The following is a 26,236-nucleotide window of genomic DNA, read 5'->3' on the forward strand; positions in this document are numbered from 1 at the left end:
CTACCATCAGCAGCCAGTTAGCTTAGCACAAATCAGGGAAACAACTAGCTTGACTCTGTCATGCAAACTAGTTCTTTTCGAATATATCCCAAGCTTTAGAGGTGCTGGTAGGCAGATTTTGTTACCTTTGGACAGAGTAAGCTAGCTGTTTCCCTGTTTTCAGTGTTTGTGCTAAGCTAATGGCTAACCAGCTGCTGGTTGTGGCTTCATATTTAGTGCACAAATTCAAGAGTGGTATCAATCTTCTCATCTAACTCCCAGCAAGACAAAACATAAGCATGTTTCCCAAAATGTTTAACTATTCCTTTATGAAAATGGTACTTTAAGTCATGGAAATTTTAAACCGAGATACCAGAAACTTTATGCTGCTGTGGCCATTTTAAACTCTGTGAATTATCTCACAGCTACAGGAGCACTCATCGTCTGTCAATAACTCATTAAATCTGTTTCTGGCCCATGACAAATTGATCGTGGGGAGGAGAAGCTGGTTTTCATGAAGAGGAGGGTGTGGCAAATCAGCTTTAAAATGCTTGCAACACTGTAAAGTCATGAATCAACATCAGCGGTAGCTATACAGTAACTACTGAGACTGGTCCATGTAAAATCAGATCAGATGTCGCTCGTTTTTCACACTCTACAAAGTCCTGGTCAGTTGTGATGAATGTGTGGTTTCATCCACCTGCTGGTCTGTGTAATCAAATATCTGTTTCATTGTGTTCAACAATATTTCACTTTTTGTTGTTATTTCACTGGCTGTAAGGATTTTAGATCCAGGTTCATTTTGCATGCACTGATAGCTACTGTATTGTCTGAGTCACCACCACACATGCTTGCATACTGCATTAGTTATTCATGAAATCAATTATTCTTCCATTATTTTTTACACATTCCTGCTGAATAATGTCATGGCGTCCATGCACATGATTATTCACAATCATATTTATGTGTTTGCATGTATGCAAGGCCACGCATCGAAAGAGCAAAGTAAAGGGGGAAATAAGAGTAAGTGTAATTAAATGTCAGTGATGATTAAACTACAAACTTACAGAGCCAGAGGAGGTCAGAAAGCCCTGAGATCTAAAATTCCCAACTTTTCCTTTTGGCTCAGGAAGGTTTGAATTTATTTGGCAGGGCAGAGTGAAAACATCTTGAAATAAGCTAGATAAGAAAATAAAAGAGTTTATATAATAAATGTTCTTGTTTTTATGATGCAGAGTCAAAACAGTGTTTGGCACTGTATGAACTACTGAAGAGCTGCGTCAGAAACCTCTTTCAGAAGCCATTTATACCACAGATAAGTCGTAAATGAAACAACACCTTGATGTCTTAATGATACACATGCAGACATACTGTGTGTGAATGTTTTAGTAGTGCCATGAAGTGGTAATAAATATGTTTTAGGCAAATACTTTGAAAGAAGGTGTGGGGCTTTTTGCAAATAGTTTTTCCATTGTAAAATATAAATATAGTTCTGGTGTTTCTACTTGTATTGCTCCACTTAACGTGTTATTAAACAGCATTAAATGCATCAGTAATGGCAACAGCACCCAAAGAATGACTGTCAAGAGAGCAGCATGCTGTGCTGGAGGGGTTTCCATCATCCAGCCAAAAAAAAAAAAAAAAAACGAGTGAAATGTTTACAAACAGTACAGGGGTTGCCGCAGCAACAGGTAACGATCAGCATTCGGGCCTCAAGGTTGTATGAGGTGCCATAAAACCGTCGGAGATGTTTCCTGCAAGCATTAGCGCTGCTGGACCGTAAAGCAACAAGAGAAGTGGTTTGGGAATTCTTCTGCACTGAAGTCGTCCACAGCTCAGGACACAAGTCACAACTCCTCCACAGCGGCTGAGGAGACGATCAGGCAGTCAAACTGAGATGTTTTAGCTCAGATGTATGCGTGTTGTTATTTAGGGGGTAGGATATATGACTGCAACTCACTGCTACAGGGCTTAAAGCTGTTAAAACGTCTGTTGGGTGAGAAAACAGCCTGCTGCACATTTTGTGCATCAAGGCCTCCTGTCTGTAAAATGATGCAATCCCAGGAAATCTTTGGACAGGCCAGAAACTGTAACAGTGTCAGCTTCGCACACTTCCCCCTGCAAGCATGTGTCAGAAACACAGGGATCATATTCAGTAACAGTGTAGCTCCACAGTGCATTTCTAAATCTGACTATATGGAATAAACTTGATAGGGACATCAAGAGAGGTCTTCCAGCTGGAAATGTAGCAGTGGTAATAAATATTACTTATCCGTGCAAGCATTTGTCCTAAGATACTGTACTGTGCATAGAGAATATCTGTTATTTACTGTAGTTCTCACTCCACTATCAGTTCTTGTAGGGCTAATGGAAATATACTGCTACACAATGAGCAGCAGAGGAGCATCTGTTTTTCACCAGAGGGCGCCGTGTTGCCATTAAAGTCTGAACCTTCAAACTGTACTCATGTACTTCTGTTATGTACTTTATTTAATTAAACATCCCCTCTGGACATGTTTGAAGACATCTCTCTCATGAACTAGTCCAGAATATATGAATTTGCAAATATGCACACAATCTGTCTTCTACTTACACACTTGTGTAAACTGTGGGCAAGGTTTGTCTCTCAGACTAGTTGAGATGTCATTTCGTACGTATGCTTCTTACACTCAGATTTAAGGCAAAACTGCAGATGAATTTTCTAGTGTCAAACTCCGCACATACATTATTTTGTACAGTGAAGCTCAAACATCCAACTGTAGGAGCAAGAAGATGAACATATTTCTGAGAGGAGTTTTCAGTAATGTATCAGGTGGACCAACCCATTACTTTGAAAAATCAACGTGAGGTGATTGATCTGGGACTGTGGGATTCTTTTCAGGTGCTCATTAAACTTGAATTGATCTTTCCCCCTCCTTGTGGTTAAATATTTACACAGGTTGGGGTGGAGCTCACATATTTCACAATAGCGAGAGCCGCTTTCTGTCACATTCAGGTGAGGGCAGCAGCACCACATTGTGTCTCTATGACTCCGGTTGGGGTGGTCAGACAGGCTCCTTGGCCAGCACAGGTTAGGTTTCAGAGTGCCGTGCCTCAGAAACGCTCCGTCATTGTTATTTCTGCCTTATTAAGGGATTATTGAGCTGTGTGTGAGTCCTTAGTAACACGTGGAGATATGAATTACCACTGAAAACACACAGAAACAAAGACATCTGACTAACTCAGCTGTCAGGTTGATTGCTGTACGGTAGCTTTACCTGTCTTTTATAAAAGAAGGGAAGAGCCTGCGGGGGAACCACACAGCATACCCCACCGCCAGCACCCACAGGATCGACAGCTCATCCAACATCTGGCCAACGAAACTGAGCGTCATGTGGAAGTATGCCGAGAAGAGCCCTGCGAGGAGAGAGAACCGTCTGTTTTAATGTGAAACAACTCATGTTTTCATTATATTAGAGAAGAAAAACATGGGGGGTTGAGGAGGAGAGGGAGACATATGAGGCCCAATTCAGACTCAACTCATCTCGACTCAAGACGGTTGATGTACAACTCAGCTTGTCGCCCAGCTTGTTGCGAAGTCAGTTGGTTCAGTCAGTTACAAACTGTCAGCTGGTCGAAATGTCAAGAGAGGCTCCCCTCGTCCACAGGCCTTAAAAATGTACCCATGCACAGCTCCAAATTCTCAACCCTCTCATTTTATTGAGAGTTTTCATCGTTTGATCAGTTAAATGCAACTGTTATTATATATATTAAATAATATCCAGCTACAAGAAAAACCTGAAAAATCGCTAAAAGTACAGAGGTGTTCAGAATGGCGCATCGCAAGCTAGTTTCAACTTGCTAGTCTCATTGTGAACATTTGGTCTGAACTGGCCTTTAGGGCTCAAATTCCTCCGGCTGGTCACACAGCTGGTCAACAAGATCCAGCCGCTGATACTGTGCAATCTGCAGGGGTTGCAAGAGGAGAGAGGAAACACAAATCTGTGCTCTCTCTCTCGTTATTTATGTTCTCGTTTATTCACTTAAAGCAAGGATGATTATTCTTTGCTCAGACTGGTTACAGTTGGATGATGTGGTGGTGATGATGACTTGACCTACTGATTGTTGTTAATGGTTTGGTCTGTGAAATTGTGAAAATGGAGAGTAAGAAACCCTGATAATATTCACTTTTGTGAAACTGTAACCACTGAATTCTTTCCATTTGTGTTCGAAAAATGACTTAAATAAAAAATGTATTTATTTTCTGTTCCCGCAGCTCTTGTTGGAAGTAGACCGCTTTGTTAAAGAGTCTGTTTAGTTTGTCTCGTGACCCATTTCTGTAGTAGTAGTAGTCCGACATCTTGGGGTTTTTCTTTAGTCTGTCCTTTATGCCACAATGCTGGTGTGAAACACTTCTACTCTGAAGGCGTGTAATGTTTAATCTGTGTATGCATTATGTACACTGAGTGAAAACACAGTGATTTATGCATCATGTCAAATCATAACTGAACCAACAAGTCACAAAAACAACAATTCATGATTCATGGCTTAGTGACTCACTCGCGTTAATGTAAACAGACTTTTCCTGATATTCAAACTACAGAAAGTACAAAGACAGACAGATAAATATAAACCTGAAATGTATGAATAAAGAAAAAAAAGAGTGACTGACCTACGAAAATCATCATGAACCAGACCAGGTGAATCGCCAGGTTTCTCTCTTTGGCATAAGGGTGCAGAAGGTAGAGCATGATGGGAGATATAATGAAGAAGAAGAAGCTGCTTATCTGCAGGAAAAAAAACAATGACCTAATCAGCTGGCTGACCTGCGCTTTTGTCTGCAAGCTCAGACGTTAATTTCTTATTCAAGAAAAGACAAACATGACTAAAAGTAGCTGATTATATTGTGTTTCCTGCAGGGAAGCGCTGACATAAACGCTGTAGCCTAGAGAAGAACATACAGTGTTGAAGTACTCCACTACATGTTCAGAGTGTCTGTAGTTGTCTTCACACCAGTCGATTTCTGAACTCTCGTACGAGAAAGCTCCCGCCATCTTTTCACTGGAGTAGACGCCTGTGAGACAGAGAGAGGGGGAACAATAGGTCACATCAAGAGCACACCTGCAGCATGTCAGTTGTTCCCACAGCAGATAAAATATATGTTTATCCCTGGACGCCTGGCAGAGTATTTGTATAGGTGGTTTATGGAAATCAGCTTCCACTCCCCTCTGAGTTGTAATTAGATTTGTATTCAAATGTGGCTTTGCACATTTTTCAGAACCTTCACAACAGTCATTTAATGTATTAAAATGAGTGTGAGAAAGAGATAAATAAACAATAAATTGTCTTAAATGAGTGTATGATTGAAGAACAACCTAACAATCCTTTGCTGAAAGGGCAGATTAAAGACTAATTGGTCTAAAATAGAAGCAGAGATACTCTGACCTTTTGAAGGACCAGTCTGTAGGATTCAGAGGCATCTAGCAGCGCAGATTGCGACTAAATGAACACTGTTTGCGTATGTAATTGATGACCTGGGAGTGAGAACAGGCTGTACGCAAAAGGCCCTACAGCCAGTGGTCTGGTTTCTCCATTCTGAGCTACTGTAGAAACATTGTGGAGTCACAGCCGGCGTCTATAAATGAAAACATCTCATTTTAAGGTAACAAAAACACGAGGATTTCTACATTCAGGTGATTATTCACTAATTAACACATACTTATGATTATTATATTCCATTTCTGCTAATAGATCCTCCTCAGTGTTGCACTCCTGACCTTTAATAGTTTACATTAAACTCCAAAAAACGCTGCAACCTGCACTTCCCATAATGCAAACTGGATTCCAGATAACCCTCAGTGATGATATTTCCTATTAAAAGCACAGAAGACATTGCACAATTGAGAGGAAATCTCTTTGTGAAGAGTCAACTGCTGCACCTAGTCACCAGTCAGGTAATACTACATAAGTGGGTAAAATATTACAGGGTTGGACTGAGTAAACATAACAAACAAAAAAAGAGTAATTTTTTTTACCAACTATCATTTGATATTAATAAAATAAGATAAAAATACTTAATAGTTAATTAAGATTCCTATAATTACTATAATAAACTTAAACTACAAAGCATAGTTTCTAATATTCTGCCGTTCTTATGAAAACAATATAATAAAAGTAAAGCAGTAAAGGTAATAAACAATATAATGTAGTCCAGTACAACATCACCTTTAAACTCAATGAAACATATAATTTAATTTACACATTTTATGTCAACGTCACCAGAAACTGAACATTATAAACTCTTGTAAATGTAGACGTTGTGGCAGGAATGTTGCATTATAATAGATTATACAGGTGTACTTTGAATATTAACAGTAGACTATAAGATAATGAATACAGTAGAGTGAATACTGACTATTGGATTGTCACTATGCCACAGTAATCCCATTATTATAGCATTATGTTGATTTATGACTCATGTCCACTCTCTATTGATCACCACATATGCACTCTCAGTCAGTGTCTGGAACAACAACAGGAATATTCTAGTGATTTCATGCTGAAGGTGTGACAGTTTCACACCTATTTTCTAGTCGAGCAAGAGAATAATAAAGGTCTAATAGGTTAACTTAAGGTCTCAGTATGAGTGGGTCTTACCTCCCATGGTGCTGCTGTCACAGCCTCCAGCCCGTCAGTGTTGCTCTGCTCTGCTCCAGGTGGTACTACAGTCCTACAGGTGATAGTGGGGGGGGGGCGGAGCTTTTGACGTGCTCCCGAGCCTGTTGCACGAGACTGTTACGTCACTAATGAGCACGCTGAACTATATAAACTAACTAATAATGGCAAAAACTCCAAAATAAGAATAGGGTTTTTTGAGTATTTTAGCACCAATTTCCTCAATATCATAAACAGACATAAAAGATGAGGAACGGACTGATGACAGCAACAGGTGTTACAGATACTTGATGAACTAATCTCTGTAATCTCAGGTCTTCTCTCGACGGGAGGCTCAACCGGTCCATCTGCCTCCTCCTGCGCCGGGCCAACACCAGCAAATTTCTAAATAAAAGCATACATTCTTTGAGTGGGCGGAGAAGCACGTATCGGCGTGGGGTTTGTGTGTGTGTGTGTGTGTGCTTTAGATACAAACTAAAACTTTTAACTAAAACAAAGTGTAACCCTTTCTTTAAATTTTTGCATTTATTTTTTTACCATGTGAACACATAAAATAAGTTAAAATAACAGAAGACAAACCAGTTGTGTGAGGGTTTAAACTCTTTATTTTTCTCTTCTAATTCATATACAAAAACAGATATTGATTGACTGTGCGGGAATTACATTATCTTACAAAATCAACTAAAATTTTTTTTAAAAAAAGAAGCAAAATTGGCAGAAAAAAAAACACTTAAAAAATTTAAGTCACCTTTTTTTTGTTTTGTTATTCGGAAATCTTTTATAACTTACTGTTGACACAACCCAGTGCAAAAGTCCTTGAGGTAAAAATATAAAAATACAAAAAGTACTTTTTATTTTAATTAAAAGGTGAAAAAATATGTGAGAAACTACCAGCAATGATGTAAGCAATAATCCATGAATCCATGAATTTGACTTGATTCATCAAGTCAAGTTCAATTGTCAATATATTTTCTATTATTACTTGATTCTATGCTGTTTCAGACAAATACAAACACTGTAAACATCAGAAAGCAATGCGATATCTTCAGGACACTCTTCTATCAAGGCTGTATAACTTTAGCTATGAGTCATTTTCACTGGACTAACAGCAGGAAGGTGTTGTGGGTGTGAAGTAGTTGTTGCTATGTCAGACAACCTGGGACAACAACAGAGGTGAAAGCTGAGCAGCTCTTTGCAGTGGATCTGTGTTTTAACGACGACGTCTCCTGCGCTCCCTTCGTACAGCATCACGTCAAATGAGTTACAGTACATGTGGTTCAAACGTGTAGCCGGGTCCACGTTTAAACGGTCCCTGTTTCCATTACAGGCGAAGATCTACCACAAACACTTAACAGGCAGTTTCTTTAGCGAACATTATGTGCTGCTTTCAACAAAATACACACATACTTCTCAACAGACACAGAGTCCCAGACACCAGGTCCACCAGGGCCGATCAAGTCCTGTTCAAATCTTTTCCACATAGTTACCAGGGAAGAGACCTTCCTTTCCGTGAATCCTTCCTGTCCACCAGCCTGATGGATCTGTGGAGACAATGAGCAGAGAAAAAAATGTGTTAACCACTGCAGGACGTTTCAAATCTCTCAGATCAATCGTTTTTTTAATTTATTTACTCTCCATCTCGCTTTCCTTTCATCCACACACCTTCTTTGACGAGGTCGAACACGTCATTGACCTCAAAGCTGATCTCGTCCGTGTCCTGGCCGACGTACTGATATATCGCCCGGCAGCGGGGCCCCTGGGGTCGAGGCTGTGGTTTAGGAGCAGGAGGAGGTCGATGACTGATGCTCCTTTTCCTCTGCTTCCTGTGGCAAAGAGAGACAAAGGAGCTGCTAATGAGAGAGACTCGTAAAGTTTATTTCACAAGACATGGAGAGTTAAACTACAAAGGATTATTTTGGAACAAAACCTCCCATTAAACTATATATTTTATTTTGTTTATTTGACAGTGCGGAGCTACTAAGCTGCACCAGAGTTAACAATGAGCTAATTAAACTGTAGTCTATGGATGGACTTACAAGCTTCGCTCAACAGAGACTGAAGACTTTCTCTCAGCTTTTGTTGCTAAAACTGGGTGGAAACATTGCAAGAGTTTAAAAAAAAAACCTGCACGCGGAAGTCGTGTGCTTGTACATACTGTCCTACCATGTAATGATGCTTCGGGCATCCATTATAAATGTTTTAAAGGCTCTCTCTGTGTTACAAAGTGATCCACTGTATCTCCAGTTTGTTTCACTACAGAGGAGAATAGGTGGAGAGCATTCTTTCAGGTAAGGCATGTCCTTGAAGTAAGGGCCGTATGTCTGTTAGTGGCCCTTCTCTCCTTTCTCGATTGTTAGGTTGCTTGTCAGAATCTCCACCCATACATTTCTGACCTCCAAGTTGAGACGGTCTGACAATGTCTGTCGCTTACAGAAACACAGAAACCAACAATCCAACATGTTTGCCCACTTCAGGCAGAGGCTGTCTCAAAGTGCGCCCCCATATTTAGGGGATTTTTGTAGACAGGCTTTTTGACCTGCCTCAGAGAGTGGCCATTCTGAACAGTTACTAACACGCCTTTGGACGTGTCTGGACGACAATTCCTAAAAACCAGTTTATTTCAAAGCCTTTGCAGAAACTAGTGGATCAGCAGCTAGCACGGAGGTGGCGTCAGGACTTCAATTATCTACAAACAGGTTTGTCCCTCTCACTATGGAATTTCTTCATTCAAGTGTTGAGCCTCACCTTGACATGCCTTAAAACTCAATAAGCTTGTTTGCACTGATTTAAGTGACAAATCAGCGCCACCCACACATGATGTCCCTTCCTTCCCCTTTTATTCATATCTCACAAGGGGGATCTTTCTTACCCTGACATGCCTTGGTCAGGCACATTAAGAAAGTCCAGGTTCCCCTGGTTGTGCTGGTTGTGGGCTGGGACCCGGGGGGCACCCTGGGAGCCCAGTTTCGGCAGGGCCGTGCTGGGTGGCCGGCCCTGTTTTTGCGGGGAGGAATATGTCATATCCGATTGTTGGTTGTGAGGAGCTCGGGAAAACTTGGCTGCTCCATTCTGGTGTGCTGAGGAGAGAGTGAGTGGGATACAAGTAAAGATAAAACTCCAGAAATATCCAGTTTTTAAATTATACAGTGAGTTTAGATAGTATAAGTAGTAGTATTCAGATAGTTTAGTTAAGTAGAAATACATCAAGAAAGAATTACTACAAATAAACTAAAAGTCTGGCACTCAAAATTGTACTAGTACAGTACTGGTGAACTGGACCAAAATGTAGAATAAAAGTACTCTTAATGCAGGCACAATGGCTCAAACCAGTTTCTTGTATAAAACCTTCAAAGTAACTGGTAACTATAACTGTCAAATAAATTTAGTGGTGTGTACAATATTTGAATATCAAAGTAGAGTCAAACAAAACTAAAACTGTACTTAACTACAGCCATGTCAACGGTAATGTAAATGATGTATTTAAGTAAGATATACAGATACTATACTGAATGTAGAGGTAAGTAAATGTAAGGTAGAGCTATGACTTTACCTCTGCTGGCAACATTATTTCTTCCTCCGCCACGAGACTGTGGAGCACCCTTCCTGGTCGGCTCTGAGGAAACAGATGCTTAGTTACAAAAACATTCATATAAACAACAATCTATGTATAGTAACATTTTCTAGTTTTGCCTTACTTATATCAAGGCTGTGTCATTAATTCTTCTAACTTACTGGAGGACTTGGGTAGACCGTCCCCAACTGTGATGGTGAGGGTTTTCCCTCCTGGTTTGAGCTGGGCTAGGTCCCCTTGCCCCCTCTGAAACACCACCACCCTGGTGCCTCCTCCACCCCAGCCCTCCTTCTTCACTCTGAACTCTAGCCTGAGTGGGAAGAAAAGTGTGTTAGCGATTTTATGTATGTGAGTTTCCATGCAAATGTAGTCTGTCTCAGTGTAAAGGTTCAGTACCGGTCAGTGAAGGAGATTGTCAGTTTTCTCTTGTTCACGTCCTCGTATCGTTTTGAAAGCAGGCTGAGGAACTCTGTCTTAAAGTTGGACTCCAGCAGACTGTCGTACTGGGACTCATGTAGGATGAAGAAATCATCCTGTCTAGTACTGAAGAAAACAAAACAGACCATTAGGGCAAGATAAAAACTAAACTGGAAAAGCTTAACTTTTCTAAAACAAAAATATGCCAGTGCAAAAACACTGAAACACTGTTACTGACTTCACATATTGTGCTTTGGGAATGTCTTTCTATGGCAGTTTCAAGTTATATCTGAGGTTAAAGATATTAAAGGTGTGTGAAGATGTACCTTAAGTTAAAATGGCAACACTGAAAAGAGTTTAGGTTTCAGTTTAAGGCTAAATGAAGTGTCAAAAAAAAGTATACATATATTATATATTTGTTCAGGCTTTTATGCCTTTATTTGGACAGTGAGAAGTGAAAATAGACAGGAAAGGGGTTAGAGAGAGAGGGGAAGACATGCAGCAAAGTTAGTCTTGCTAGTTCAACCGAGGTGTCATGTCTCTACAAAGAGTCACAGATATTAAATCTGAGTGCTTGTGAGAAGAAAACTCTGATACACAAATCTGTTTTGATTTTTAATTTTTCTGAAATATTAGATTTCTTTGTGCTATACTAGCTAACATGACCTCTTGGGCCTCCAATGGATATTTAAATAGAATAGACGTATCTTTGGTTCAACCACAAATAACTCATAGACATCTGAAACATGAGGAGGAGTCTATACCAGACAAGGCAAACAAAAGTTGGGAATGTGTTGTATTTAAGAAGCTTTTTGTGTAAGATTTTAATCTAGAAAGTAAATTGTACAGTAAATACATCTGTCAGATAAATGTAGTGGAGTAAAAAGTACAACATTATTCTCTAAAATGTATTGGAGTAGAAGTATAAAGCACATATAAAAACCCCAAAAAAGGAAAAATACATCAAAACTGTACTTAAATGTAATAATGTAGTAACTGCACGTAGTTACTTTCCACCATTGATCAACTGAAGGATGTGTAAGGGATTTAACAGTGGTAGATTAATAGTTATTATTATTAATGTTATAGAGTTTGCACTACTGATCAATCAATCAAACTTTATTTAAGTGTATTTAGCAGTAATAGCTGTTGCATTCATAGCAGTAGGAGTCACCAATTATACTTTTATTTAGTGGTAGTACTCGTTTACAGCTATTTATCTACAATTACAAAAAAATCTCTTGTGTAAATCCGGCATGATGTTGACGCGTAGCACTCGTGTTTGTGAAACTCGCCCTGAAATGTCGTAGAGCAATAAAAAGAAGATCAAATTCTGTGAATTCTCAGTTCAGCTTGTTTCAGCAGCATTCATTTGCTATATTTACTGTTAATGCAACAGTGTGAGTTCTCATGCAGTGGTTAGTGACTGACAAGGCAGCGTGTGAGTTCTTGTATTTTAGCCCACAGTATCAACCACAAATGTCACTACTGGCAGATGTAGTAAACTAGAGACCTACCTGAGAGAGACTCCACTAATGCTTGCAAACTCCAGTTTTCGTTTCAGCACCTCCTTTATTTGTCCTTTCTCGGGTCCTTTCTTCACCTTCTCTCGACCAATCAGATAGATGCCCTTGGGGGTCAAGATCATATCTCTCTTGATAGACTGAGAGACAGTAAAAAAAAAAAAAAAAAGAAGTGAGAACTGTGAGCAATGCTAGAAAAGGAGAAGAAGAGTGGGTAGCTTTGAGGAAGAGGTAAGACTTGTGATGCATTTGTGACACATAAAACTAAACATAATGATTCTTTATAAAGCTTCACCTTGAACCTGCGATCAAACTTGTTGACAGAATCAGCAAAGTCGACACGCTCCCTCTTGGCCAGGAATTGTCGCAGCTCGGGCCTCTGCTCCAGACCGAGGTAGTCTCCCACAAAGTTTCTGTTGATGCTGTTCTTCCTCCGCTCCTTCGAGTTGTACAGGATGTCTGAGGCTGTGTCGCAAGGATGGACACATATTGAGAATCACAGCTCCAAAGCATGCACTTTAGAAAAGAGGAAAGATAGTTTTGTTCTTTCTAACTTACCCTCCTCTCTCATCTGTTCGTACTTCTTTCTGGCAATGAATCTTCTCCAGGATTTCTGAATGATCCTGGCAAACGTGTCAAACTTCCTCTCCCTCATCTCCTCAAGCAGGAAAAGCTATGGAGCATACAGCATGAGGAAGGGGTTTAAATTCATCATTTATTTCTGCATACATGTTATTTTTTTATAGTATTGCAGCAATGTGCTGTCTGTAAGTTAGAACATTTCCTTTTTAAATGAACCTCTGCTCACAGAAATGCATCAGTGTGTCATTTGAACTGTAACATTACAATACATGCAGATCAATATCAGGAGGAGGAAGTTTTGAGATTCTTGGCCACTTGGGGGTAGTAGAAACAAGTTGTGACACATCATTAAGTTTTAAGTTGTTGTTAACAAAGAGTTTAGACATCCAGCAGTTACAGAGGAATATTATCATTCATTTGGAGTCATGTTTGTTGCCACCTGATGAATATTCACTCTCTTTTAGCTCCTGAGGGAAATATATTTAGCAGCTAAATGATCCTCTATGTTCATCAGGTCCTGTACTGTGGGGTTTTAAACCACCGTATTCAGTATAGAAGTATCTATTCGCTACAAATGTCAAATGTATTGGAGTAAAAAAGTATTTACCTCTGAGCTGTATAGAAATATTTAACTCAAATTTGCAGTAAATTACAGAACTTTAGTAAATACAGACTGAAACATATTTAAGGTTTGTTACCGATTCAGGGTTCTTTACAAAAACCTTGGTGCGTCCCATCTGGTACTGGTCGTTATCCATGTTGACGGACCGGAGGAGGTGAAGGACCCCCTGCTGCTCCGGACCCCTCCAAGATGGCCATGTCTCAGCTGTCAGAATGGCATACCTGGATATAACAAGTACACACACAGCAACCAAAAGTCACTTTGAGAGCGAGTTACAGCTGTATTGTTCTTTCAGGACAAACACACACAGAAATGGAGCGCCCTTCTAAGAAACGTGGATTAAACTCACCTCATCAGAAACTTATTGAAGGCTCTGCGGTATGCAAATCCAGCTCTTCTTACACGTATGTTTTCCCGCAGTCCCAGGTATTCAACCTGATGCCTTGCCCTAAAAAAACAGATGGAATATCACCATTTATTAAGAAGGGTTTACTACATGTTTGAGTGTATGTGTAAATGTTTGTCACAGTGAGGGTGCTGACCTGCTCTCCTCCCAGTCTTTTGGCCTCTTTGTCTCATTAGGTTTGATACAGCGGATATAGTGCGGAGTGCATTTCATCAGCGTGTTCACCAAATCATTAGCTTGTCTCTATTTAGAAACAGCAGTGAGCGATCAGTGCATTGAATTCTATTCTGTGTTATGCATTCAAACTGAGTTTAAACCCTCACCTTGATCTTCGAGCTGGCTGTGGTTGGCCTGCTTTTCTTATCTGTGTTCAGGTTTTCAGGGAACAAGCTGCAGATGAAGTTACTGTAAAGACAAATTCAATATTAACTGCATTTATTTTCTAAACACACCATGAGTGAAAACATCAGATGGGTGATGTGACTCACTATTCGCTGCTTTGCATGAGCTCAATGAGGTCTGGGAAAAGGACATCCCGGTTTCTCTCGCAGAAGCCGTTGATATCATATGACACCTGAGACGACAGCAGACAATATTACTGCTGTGTAAATATCACTAACCACGCGAAGGACAGGTGATTCTGTCGGATTATTTGCTGTACAATTTTGCATTCAAATGTGCTTACGGTTTAATGTGTTCATGCAACAACAAACATACTTTGAATAAACCTTCAATAACAACACACAAATCTCCCAACAAGCATTATAAACAACAACAACTACTATACATAAAATACATATTTGTCTTATTTCATGTTCCTACCTTGCCGGCGTAGTGATGTACGACAAAGCCAGAGTTCCAGCTGTTGAAATGTTCATGTGTTCCCACAGCGGCCTGCAGTTTTTGCAGCAGAGTGCCATCTGCACCATCTCCTTTGGCATGCATGGTGGCGCACACATCATCCAGCACGCTCATTATACCAGGGGGGTTCTGCGAGGAGATGCAAATGATTTTACACATTTGAAAGTGTCTGGGATGAAAAGCCAATTCCCCATGCAAACATAAAGAGTGCTAAGTAGATAATAAAAATAACAGGTTAGTGACAATGTCCTAAATTAAAATACTGATAGAACCATTAAATCCAAGCAAGAACACTTTAATTTCCCCAAAAAGGCAGGAAAAAAGAGCACCAAACTAGCAAGAGAAGCACACTAGTTCCCTCTTATGAACCACTTCATATGTATCCATGTAAAGCCCGTATTAATACTGTACATTGGTGATGTGATTACAAGCTTACCAATTTATTTTCAATGAGGTCGCACACTATCTTGTTGTTGAAGTACTCGATGGGAGTCCACTTGATGCCCTCCTGAACGTACTCTTCCTGAGAGAAAATTAGAAGACAAAAAAAAAGGAAAAGAGCTCAAAGGAAAACTGATATTCAGACTGAATTACACACAGTCACTCTATCAAACAGAAACCCATTTACTCGAGAGACAAATTAGACCAAGAATTTACAAAAGCTATAAATTTCACTGTAGCTACCTGCTCGGCCTTCAGAGTCAGTTCAATAAAGATCTGCTGAAGTTTCTCGTTGACAAAGTTGATACAGAACTGCTCGAAGCCATTTTTCTGTCGGGGTGGGGTGGAGAACACAATCCAGTCAATATCAGATTATCACCACAGTAAATCAAATCTGTGCTGTACCAGCTGTAAAACTAACATCTGTTGTTTCAGCGGCAGCCTATAAAGATTATGGGACTATAAATTGCAAGAGGACTAACCTGGAATATCTCAAATCCATAAATGTCGAGTACTCCGATACTGAATTCCTCATGTGGTTTTTGGATGGCTTTATTTATGGACTGGAGAAGACAAGACAGGGTAAGGCCAGGAGGAAAATATAAAATACAAATGCATTTATGTCAACTTGTGTAGGTAAGTTTAATTACCTCCACCAGGAAGTCAAACAGTCGTGCATAGAGGGCTTTGGCCAGGGCGTCTCGTGTGTAAGTGGCCTGCTCCTGGTTCAGGGTCACATTAATGGATTCAGACTTCCCTCCCCACTTTGAATCCATCTTCCGGCTGGTCAGCTTGTCCTGCAGGCGGGTGGGGTCGATGCCCAGCAGGTAGGCGGGGAAGGCAAGTACTGGAAAAGCCAAAAATTGTATTTTAAATATACATAAATATATTTAAATGATGTCAAGAAATTTCATATTTAAATTGGTGAATTCAGAACAAATTAATTCGTATACATGGTAAAATATTTCTCCTATTTTTTTGTATAAAAGTTTAGCTTGCAATAAAGGCTCAAGACTGCGTAAAAGAGAATTTATTTGCTATAAATGTGGATATAAAGTCTGCAGTAGCAAAGTACAAATCTAAACAGCGACTGTGGGATGGTAAAATTGCCACCCTGGATGTAAACACCAATTATCTGTTGAGCAAGGAATCCCCAGGCAGCAAACAAAGGAGAAGATAAACGAGGCACTACTGATGATACACAGAAAGATCAATTAGCAGGGTGTTTGCCATGGGACTACTTTGTAATGGTGAGCTCTAATTTACTCATATCCCTTGGGGAATTATACACAATACGCCAGGTGGGAGTGTGTGTTTGTGTGTGCACATGCATGGATGAGTGAATATGTGCGTCTGGTGTATGTGCATGTGTCTCACTCACAGTCCGTGCTCTCCACCTGCCCGTAGTTGCCTGCCTCTATGAAGCTGATATTTCCCAGGTGGAGGATGCCTGCCACGATCTGCAGCACCTGAGTCTGGATGTCAGCTGGGATCCCAATCACATGCATTGCTTCCTGAAGACCACGATACAAAAGCAGACAGCAGTATGTAGCAGTCATTGAAAATATAAAGAGTATTTGCTTTTTCACTATACATATTTTATTTCCATTTCTGACTCCTAAACTAGGATAATTTATAGGAATAGCATAAATGGCCTAAATTTGTGTAGCATCACCCCCATGGCTCCTACAATTTCACCTGTGGCCCCCTATATACTTACCATAGTCTCTTGGAAGTCTTTGCTGTCATTGGTACCATCCACCTTGTAGGTCCCAGACTGGTTGAGGTAGTAGTAGTAGTCTGGGGTCATGATGCCCAGACCCTCTTTCTGCTGAGCGTTGGCGCCCTCTATCAACTGGAAGACAACAGCGCAGGTTAGAGGAGCATTTGCACATCAATCTCTGAGGCACCAAACACATTTAAATTCCATAAAAATGTAATTTACTAGATTAATTAACAGCTAGTTTCCCAAATACAGAGTTTAAAAGCATTTTAAAGCCGCTGCAGGCAGTGAGTGTTTCTTATCAGCCTCTGACCTGATAGTAAATGTGGAAGTTCCTCTCGCTCTCATTCTGGCTCACCACCCTCGACTTCTCCAGGAGGAAGTTTGAGATTTTGCCACCGTCTGGCTCTCCTCCCCTGCTGAACTGAATCTCAAAGTATTTCCCCTGGTAGATGCAAAATCAGAATCAACAATTGGAGGTGACAACTGTGCAATCTGCAGATAAAATCTGCTTGAACAGGTGCAGGGTGAGCAGAATAATTTCCCTTTCCTTGTGCACTCATCCTGACAAAAGCCTTATTAACCAATAAATACAAATGGATGAAGATAACATAACATTAAACCTGAATCTGACTCAAAATTAAAATTAAAAATAAAAACGGTGACTTTTCAGTGTTGCTACATGTGTATGTCTATATACATTTAACCTGACTACTGACAAGCACATGTGCTTCGTCAAGGGTGACGGAAAACAAAGTGATGTCTTGCACTAAAGCTGCACACAGTGATGATTGGGGATGTGGTTTGTAGGTGTTACATTAGAACATCAGGACCCCGCTGGTGAGAAATGAAGGGATGAAATGAAATGTCTTTTTGTGAGCATCAGATAAACTCCATCAGCAGGAGCAATGCTTCTGCAGTGCATGCGGTTCTGATTACCCTTACAGACCTAACATACCATTTGACCTACCAATTAACTGATAACTCTATTGACAGAAAATTAAGCAAAAATGCTAATTATTCCCCAGTTTTAGCTTCTCAGTTGTGAGTATTTGCTTATTTCTGTCTTATGATAGTAAATTCAATATCTTTAAGTTTTGCACGTCACTTTTTTGGGACATTTTTCAATAATTTCTGATGTTTTATAGACCGACAATAATTAATTAACTATAAGAGAAAATAATTTGCAGACTAATCATGATAATATAACTTATTAGTTCCCAGGCAGCAGTGTCAGCTAGTACAAAGTCTGTCTTCTTTATAAAACGATGCAACCTTCTTATTAATTAATTAATTAATTCAACTGCTGTTTACAAGGTTAAGAATGAACTTGTGAGTAGTTCAAAAAGCTTTGCAACATAAATAAGCATGCGAGTGTTATATTATTGGTATTATCTGTTGACTTTCTAATGTGTCGGTGGGTTCGGGTCTTTCTAACCTCAGGGCTCTACGTGTTGTTTGAAACATAAGTGGTCTTTAGATATAGTTAGTAGTATTGTGAATATTTATTTGTTGGACACTCAGTATAATGGATTTCCACATTCTTGGTAGTGGTCTGTTGTGCTTTTGTCTTTGAATTATTATTCTCAAATACAATACTTTAAAAAGTCTGCAGCCATGTTAGAAGTTCTGCGACTTCATGGTGGCACTAAAGGAAAAGTCATTACATCAGGAGTCATCCTCTGGGGTCTATGAACATCTGTACATAATTTAATGGCAATCCATCCAAAATTGTAACTCCAAAAATATAAAAACATAGATTTAAACATGTGCAATCATATGCCATGTAATAGGATTGAAAGCCCCACAACAGCTACTGAATGGATCTATAAATGTACATTTCTTAATACATTTGAAGATCCAGTCTGTAGGATTTAGTGGCTTCAGCTCATTCTAATGTAACAAAAAACATAACAGTTCCTCTTATGCATATGATTATACACTAATATTTATTAATATGATATAATATTATATCAAATTTCTGCCTACAGATCCTCCTAAATGTTACGTACTGACCCTTTAAAGTAAAGATGGTACTCACAAAACGACTAGAGTTGTTGTTGCGGACGGTCTTGGCATTACCAAACGCTTCCAGCAGAGGATTTGACTGAAGGATGATGTCTTTAACATGCTGCAACACACACACAGTGACACAGTGTGAGACACAACACAAATACCTACACACCACACTGCAGGAAGTGTAAAGGTGTCTTGAGTCACTGTCTCTCTACCTGAACTTTCGACCCTCCTCCGGATACTTTGGAAATGTAACCCATGATGTACTTGGCAGCCACTGTCTTTCCAGCACCACTTTCACCACTTAACCGCAACGCCATGTAAAACAGGACACAACACACCACAAAACAACATAATATTACCCAAATGACACAAACACATGGCAAGACTATTACAAAATAACACAACCCCACGCAGTCAAATGTAAATGTTTAGATTAAACCAATCACCTAATGATGACACACTGATTCTCTCCATCAATCATCATGTTTCTGTACATGTTATCAGTCAAGGCGTAGATGTGGGGCGGATTCTCATACTGGGCCTGGAGGAGCAGATGGAGACAGATTTGTGGTCAGTTCAGGCTCAATCACACACACACACACCATGAATTCACAGAGATTGTTGATAAAATGCTAAAGATTATTTTTACTCACGGCTCCTTGGTAAAGTTCGATCTCTCTGTCAGTGAAATAGGGCATCTGTTTGAACGGGTTAACTGATATCAATACAGGGCCGATGTATGTCTTAAGCAGGGAAGTCAAGGAGTGTTATGGAAACATAAGCTTGTAAATCACTGTAGAAACTGTACATTTTCAATAGAGCCTGACCAATTGCCCTTTGATATCAATATATATTTGATATCAAAAGTGTAATTTCTAATATATTCCCCTTTAATCTGTTTATTAAAGGTCCAGTGTGTAACATTTAGGAGGATCTATTGGCATAAATGGAATATAACATTCATATGTTCGTTTTCATTCGTGTTTAATCGCCTGAAAATAGGAATCCTGTTTTAAAATGAGCCGTTTCAATCTTTTATCGCCATCCATGGAGTCCGCTATGTTGAACTGCCATCTAACAGTAGCCCAGACAAACCAAACACTGCGTTTTTTAGTGAGTTTCACGCCCATCGTAGTTTCTCCTACAGATTCCCAGTTCGTCAAATATAAACTCAGTGTTCAGTTAGTTGCAGTCTGCAGTTTCATTGCTAGATGCCACTCAGTCCTACACACTGGTCCTTTAGGTTATGACTCATATATGCACTAGACATTTTACAAGTCAACTCACATTTATCTATAGAGCACCTTCAAAAACAACAGGTGTTGACCCGAAGTGTTTTACAGAGAAATTTAAATACAATTAAAAGGCTGGAAAATGGGCAGCTAATGATTACTAAATAATAAGTAATCGTCCTCAACCATCTTCAGGAAGCTGTAGACATCAACTTCAATGACTTTGAGAAAGTGTTTGGACAGCTTAGACAGGACAATACTAGAGTGCCTAATGGACCGCTATCGATTACCCACCAAGATCATTAACTTTGCAGAGTTTTCATGTCAAGATGGGGGCGTTGAGCACGGACGTCTACTACTTTCTTTTCCTGTTTGGAAACAACAGAGGGGAAAAGAAATGCGATTCTGTGGACAATGTGGGATCGGCTGGATGACATAGTTCTTCTTTCACACACATAGATACAAAGCAGGAGACAGACAGACAGACAGACAGACAGGCTCTCACAAACCTCGAGGTTCCCTGATGCTGGCCCCCCTGCATGTATATGTATAAAGCTTGAGTCCTTGCTGCAGCGGCCATGGGTTAGAATCCAACATTTGGCCCTTTGCTGGGTATCATCCTCCCTCTCTCTCTCTCTCTCTACCCCCTTTCCTGATGATCTTCAGCTATCTATCTAATAAAGGGGAAAAGTCCCTGAAAAGATGTTGAAACCTCGGAGAGACCCCTCTAGGTTTGCAAAATCTGACGTAAGCAAATAAGTAATCATATTATCCACTAATAGTCATTCTAACTTATTGCTGCTGTGTAGTTAAACTTGAGGTGATGTCAGCTGCATGCAGATTTTATGAAAATTTCTTTTCCTGACTCTAAATTTGGGTTTGAAGTTCAGCTGTGCTCTGAGAAGACGGAAGTGAGCTGTTGAGTCACACAGTGAATGCAGAAGAGGAAGAAGTGAATTCATTGTACTTATGCCCTTATATGTTATGTCTTATATTTGCTTGATTTCCACTGGATTCTTGTGCTTTGGTTGGCAATATTTGTGTGTGTTTGAAGTTGTGGACATAGGAGTGTGACTGTATTGGACTTGAGTAACAGAGAATAATATAAATAGTACAGGGCATGCAACACTAATGTCCACAACGTCACCAACTGAGATTTCTTAAATCGTCTAATTTTCTACATTTGACTGATAAAAGGTAAAAGTAGAGGCTGACAGACAGCCACATTATTGACACATAATGGCTAAACTTCCTGTCCCACAATCATTATGATTTCCTGCTTTCAATGATCTAAACAAGACCAAACATCTGGTTGTTTGGCCTCGTTTAAAATCTTCTTCTTACCTTTCTTACGTCAAAGCAACAAAATAACACAATAACAAAAAAACTGAAACAAACATTTGTAGGATACAAAGATGTAGTCGTCCATGTATCTTTTTTTGAGGTTGTCTACAATGGCATCCTCAGTGATCTTGGACAGCAGGACCATGTCGTCCACCCCGCTCTGCTTCACATTCTGACTCTGCCAGTGGTACTTCGCCTGAATCACACACCGTACAGACAAAGACAGACATTGGATATGTGCTTCTGATTTCTTTGATTTCTTTATGTAGTGGATAATAGTACCAATGTGTTAAATAGTTTAAAGAGGCATAACACTGAGATTGAGGAGTGTTTTTCACACTTTTGTGTTGAGAAAGTTTGCGTTACAAACGCTGTGCTTTGACAGACAGGGGAAATTATTGGGCAGGGAAGGTCAAAATTAAAATGTTATTAATGAATTCAGGGTGTTTTTTTGGACTTGACCTTGACTTCAGACTGATTTCTCAGGCTCTGCTAATTAGATTTTGATTATTTTTATCTAAATTGTTTTAATGTGCCTTTAAGTACACACAGCCAGGAACAAGCAAACAAGAAAACTGAAAAAGAAACTAACAGGAAAGAAAGGAACTAATAAAGAAACTAACAAACAACAATAAAGAAACTAACAAACAACATTAAAGAAAGTTAAATAAAGAAACAAAGACATGACAAATAAAGCACAAAAACAAGAGCGAACAAACAGAAATAAAAGAGTAAATTAAAGAGCGCTGTAGGCTGTAGGCATGTCTAATAAAGAGGTTAATGACAACGACAAGTTTGGCATCAGTCTAGAGGTGTTTTAAGAACGTAACCCAGTGTGGTCGCCATTACAGGAAGCTGGGCTTGGTTGCCAGGCAACACGTCACAGACGAGGGGAGTTCTTTTTCTAACTTGGTCATTTTAGAGAAGCGCCACCAAAACTTTGTGATCTGCCTGAACATATACAGTACCTGATTATAACATGGTGATGAAACAACAGCGACGGCCTTAAACTCAATGACTGTTGTGAAACAATGTCTGAGTTTTCTGTAATTAAGGGCGTCAGACAGACAGTAGTTGTTGTTGAAACCTTACAGGAACCTGAGGTGCACTGTGTGTCTTGGTTTTCCCTAAAAGATGCTGGTTTATTTGATGTGTGAAGTCTTACAGGTATTGTCATTGGCATGGTGGTAGGGTTGTGGTCTAAGGCTTCGACCTACGTTTTCTTCTTCACTACTGTGCCTCATTCACTGTACAGGAAAGAGCTGCAGATCATAACAAAACTTCATAAGTGCTGTTTTCAGAATCATAGATGATTATTAGAATTGGGAAAGTCACTTCTTTGTCCTTTTTTTGTGATTAATTTCTTATAACAAGTTATAACTATTAAACAACAGTTACATCTCGTTATGAAAAGGCGTTTATCTCTTAAATTATCATAAAAAAGAACATTTATTTTAAACTCTAGTGGAGATCCTCAAGTATCCAAAGACACCAAATATGTCAGAGTAGGTTTTATGGAAATGTGAACAGCAGATGCAACTTATATTGCAATAAAGGACATTTTCTGCACTGTAGCTTCAAAGCGTTTGACTAAGCTGACACATAACAAACAGTGTAACATGTGGTGTCAGTCATTTTATATTTTATCTGTCTAAATTTAAGCATCCTCTAGGGGAACTTCAGACGGAAGTTGCAAGAGTTTAATTAATCTATTTAAAAGACATGAAACCAAAAGCAGCAAAGCTGTCAGTTTATTATAAATGTTCTTTTTTTATCGTTTTTGCTAAATTACAAGAAATATCTTATAGACTTAAAGGATAAATCTGCATTTATTCTGTTTTTTTCTTAGAAAGAACAAATGAGTTCTTCTCTCGATACTTTCCGGTGCACCTTCACTGTCTGTGGCCCAAAGCCCACAGGTATATAAATAGTTATGTATATATACACGTAGCCCAAAGCCCACAGGTACATATATATATATACAGTTATATATATATATACCGTATATATATTCTGGGGTGTATTTTCAGCAGCAGATGAATATGTCTGGCAGCATGGAGGTGGGATAAGTGGGATGGACTTAAGATAAACTAGCGCCGGCATTATAATGAAGACACATGTCCCCCAGTGGAACCATTTGAATCGTTGATTATTTAAAGGGTTAGGGTTAGGGGTTTTTGGACAATAACAAAGCTCTATGGTATTATTTGTTAATAGGAGCAGTTCATGGTTCATATAGAATACCACCAGAGGTAACTTTAAACAACAATGTAGGTTTTTACATTTGTTCAGGTAGCGCTGCAGATATAAGTAAGTAATAATGCCTGATGAGGTGTCCATTATCAGGAATTAATAGATGAAGGCCAGAACTGTCCAACACGCAGTCGTTCATTTATTCCTGATAATGGACACCTTGTCGTACATTATTCCTAAACTCACTACATCCTCCATTTTATGAGATTTGTGACCAAACAAATATTGACAGACACGTTTTATTTACTCTCCAAATGTCCTTGTTGGAGGATTATCTGGAGGAACTCCATCTATAGTAGCTATTGTGCGTCTCTTGTTTGTAATTTGAGATATTAAAATAGTTTCTGCAATCAGTACAAGCTAGTCAATTATTTGTGAGCTGTCTGGGGCAAATGTGTGGCTAATAAAACATTCTAGGTAACAATTTAAGTAAGGAATAATGCCTGATGAGATCTCCATCAGCAATTAAAGGATGACTGACTGCGTGTTGGATGGTTGCCTCCATTGAGTCCATGAATTCCTGATTCTTAACACCGCAAAAGGCTTTATCCTGCTTACAGTGTGTATTTGTGTTCAGTTTAGCTCTGTTAATGAAGCAGATTGATAAAGCCTCTGGATACAACCTCATTTTACACTCACAGGTTCAAGTGGTGCGGACACATGTTTAGTCTTTTCATCACAGAACCTCTCTGCTAAACATACAGTTGGATCTGGTTCTTTTACCACTCACCAAGTATCAGCTCTTTGGGAATAATCTGTTTTTGAGTCTGCAAGTCTGGACTCAAAACTGCCGCTAAAGTGTGGAACAGCCTCCTTGTTGAAATTCATCTTCTACCTCAGTGACTCATTTTTATACACATAGATTTGTGCATTCAGCTTCCTATGCCCTATCTCTCTTAACTCTTTTGATTAATTAATCTTTATGTATTGAAGCTCTTCTTTGTATGTTCCCAGCCAGGTCTGATTCGGTCCTGCCTGGTGTTTTCAGTGTATTTTTGTTTTTTAAGAAGGTGTTCAGGATCAAATTATTACAAACACAAAGGTTACTGCAGTTTATCGTGGTGAAAAATGTCCAGTGGACTGCAATGTATCTGTAAAAAGTCACTTATGCTGGTAGTCATTATGTTCATGGTTCTCAGAAACATCAAATGTTTGATATTCAGGAAGATCCACTGACGTCACTGTGACCCATTTTCATTGCAAAACACTTTATAATCTCTAGACTCTGGACGGTTGCTGGAGAAATTTATCTGCTGATTAAAAAATGCACTGAGAACCACAAAAATGATGCCAGTCATCTCTTTCGTGTTGTGGTTTTGACAAGAAACCTCAGTGCAAAACCGGAACTCTCTGCACAGTTGTTGAAAAAAAACCAACCCTAAACTATGAGCTGACCCCTCAACACCCGTCACGCTCCTCTGCAGTTATTTCTGTCTGAGCTGCTACATCTGTTACTTGACTGTTAGCATGTCTGTCATATTTAAATAGACAACTGTGCAGATCCTTTTTACTGAGAGGCCTCGTCAAAACCTATGACCACACTTTAGCCTGCACCTCCCTTATGACTCTTATTTTGAAAGGATAATAGCTATATGATTATGCTTAAATCTGCTTGTTTAGATACACGGAAGAGATTTTAGGCTGCATGTTTTGGCTTCAACAAGGAGACTGTGAATTTGGATGTGTGTGGACCATTCTTAGTAAGAGGAGGAAGTGTTGTGACAGCAACTATAGGCCTCTCCTGTAGTCCACTTCCCCCTCTCACACCTCATCTCTGCCTCTTGTGAAACCCTATAAACTTTGTACATGCTACCGGTTCTCTTCCTGCAACTGCCTGCAAAACTCGGGTGGGCTGCCAAAGCTATTCTTTAACACCCTGTGAGATAAATCCCATAAACTGAGATTAGATACAATCACTGTACATTGTCTCTATGTATCTTTCTGCTTGTTTTAACACAGGCACCACATTTTATGTCACTTTTTCTTGTCCTCTATAGGCATACACTTTACATCAGAAGGGAGTCCAAATCCACACTTTTTTAATCTAAAATGTGATCGGAAATCAAAGCACAAAACAATGTATCCAATGTATTTTACTTACTGCCTTAAAGCAGTCTCAATGAAAGGACCTTGTCCTGAAAAAGAGGAAACTCACTCTGCTGTGGCTGTAAAGGAGCTGAATTTCCCTGAAGAGGCTGCCTTTTAAAAGACGTTATCACATCCCACATCATGTCTAAGCCAAGACTTTAAAGCACCAAATAACCTTTCATGGCTTGTCAAATTGAAACAACTGAAATGAATTGCAGTTAATAGTGAGCTTGCAAACAGATAACTGTCTTGAAAAATGCTGTTTTTGGAAAAATCAAGAGTCGAACTGAGATCACCTTAAATTTATACGAGAGAGAAAACACAAAAATACAAATAGAAATAAGTTCTAGTTTCAGCAGAGTAAACATGTTACAGCGGTCTGAAGGTGTGAGAGAGAGAGAGAGACAGCAAATGAAGGAGTGGTACTGTACCATTGTTCCACTGGGCCTCTCCTCCTCAGGTGTCCACTGTCCAGAAAGAGCGTCTGTCTGTGTGTTTGAGTATGTGTGTCGTTAAAATCC

At 39.5% G+C, this 26,236-nt stretch overlaps 2 protein-coding genes across 2 annotated transcripts in view; both read right to left on the reverse strand.

The window, feature by feature from the left end:
- Positions 1 to 5,033, reverse strand: part of acer1 (alkaline ceramidase 1) — an 8,474-nt gene extending 3,441 nt beyond the window's left edge. The window contains exons 1-3 of the mRNA XM_035653826.1: positions 4,920 to 5,033; positions 4,631 to 4,745; positions 3,237 to 3,375 (exon numbers count right to left, since the gene is read on the reverse strand). Of these exons, the coding sequence (XP_035509719.1) occupies positions 3,237 to 3,375; positions 4,631 to 4,745; positions 4,920 to 5,012 (347 nt within the window). The 5' untranslated portion in view covers positions 5,013 to 5,033. The remainder of the gene's footprint in view (positions 1 to 3,236; positions 3,376 to 4,630; positions 4,746 to 4,919) is intronic.
- Positions 5,034 to 7,227: 2,194 nt separating this feature from the next.
- myo1f (myosin IF) lies at positions 7,228 to 26,236 on the reverse strand (the record flags this gene model as incomplete). The annotated part of the gene is given in 28 exon segments (XM_035654022.1): positions 7,228 to 8,174; positions 8,296 to 8,456; positions 9,503 to 9,710; positions 10,184 to 10,246; positions 10,366 to 10,514; positions 10,601 to 10,747; positions 12,139 to 12,284; positions 12,440 to 12,609; positions 12,703 to 12,817; positions 13,425 to 13,569; positions 13,698 to 13,796; positions 13,891 to 13,997; positions 14,078 to 14,159; positions 14,243 to 14,328; positions 14,577 to 14,744; positions 15,052 to 15,138; positions 15,300 to 15,386; positions 15,539 to 15,619; positions 15,707 to 15,903; positions 16,438 to 16,570; positions 16,777 to 16,911; positions 17,093 to 17,224; positions 18,821 to 18,910; positions 19,011 to 19,098; positions 19,245 to 19,339; positions 19,452 to 19,541; positions 21,442 to 21,570; positions 26,147 to 26,236. Coding segments are annotated over 28 exon segments (3,270 nt in total). The 3' UTR covers positions 7,228 to 8,097.

The sequence above is a fragment of the Morone saxatilis genome, unplaced genomic scaffold (assembly GCF_004916995.1).
Source record: "Morone saxatilis isolate NCDOM2014 unplaced genomic scaffold, NCSU_SB_2.0 Contig12, whole genome shotgun sequence".
In the NCBI taxonomy this organism is placed as follows: Eukaryota; Metazoa; Chordata; class Actinopteri; family Moronidae; genus Morone; species Morone saxatilis.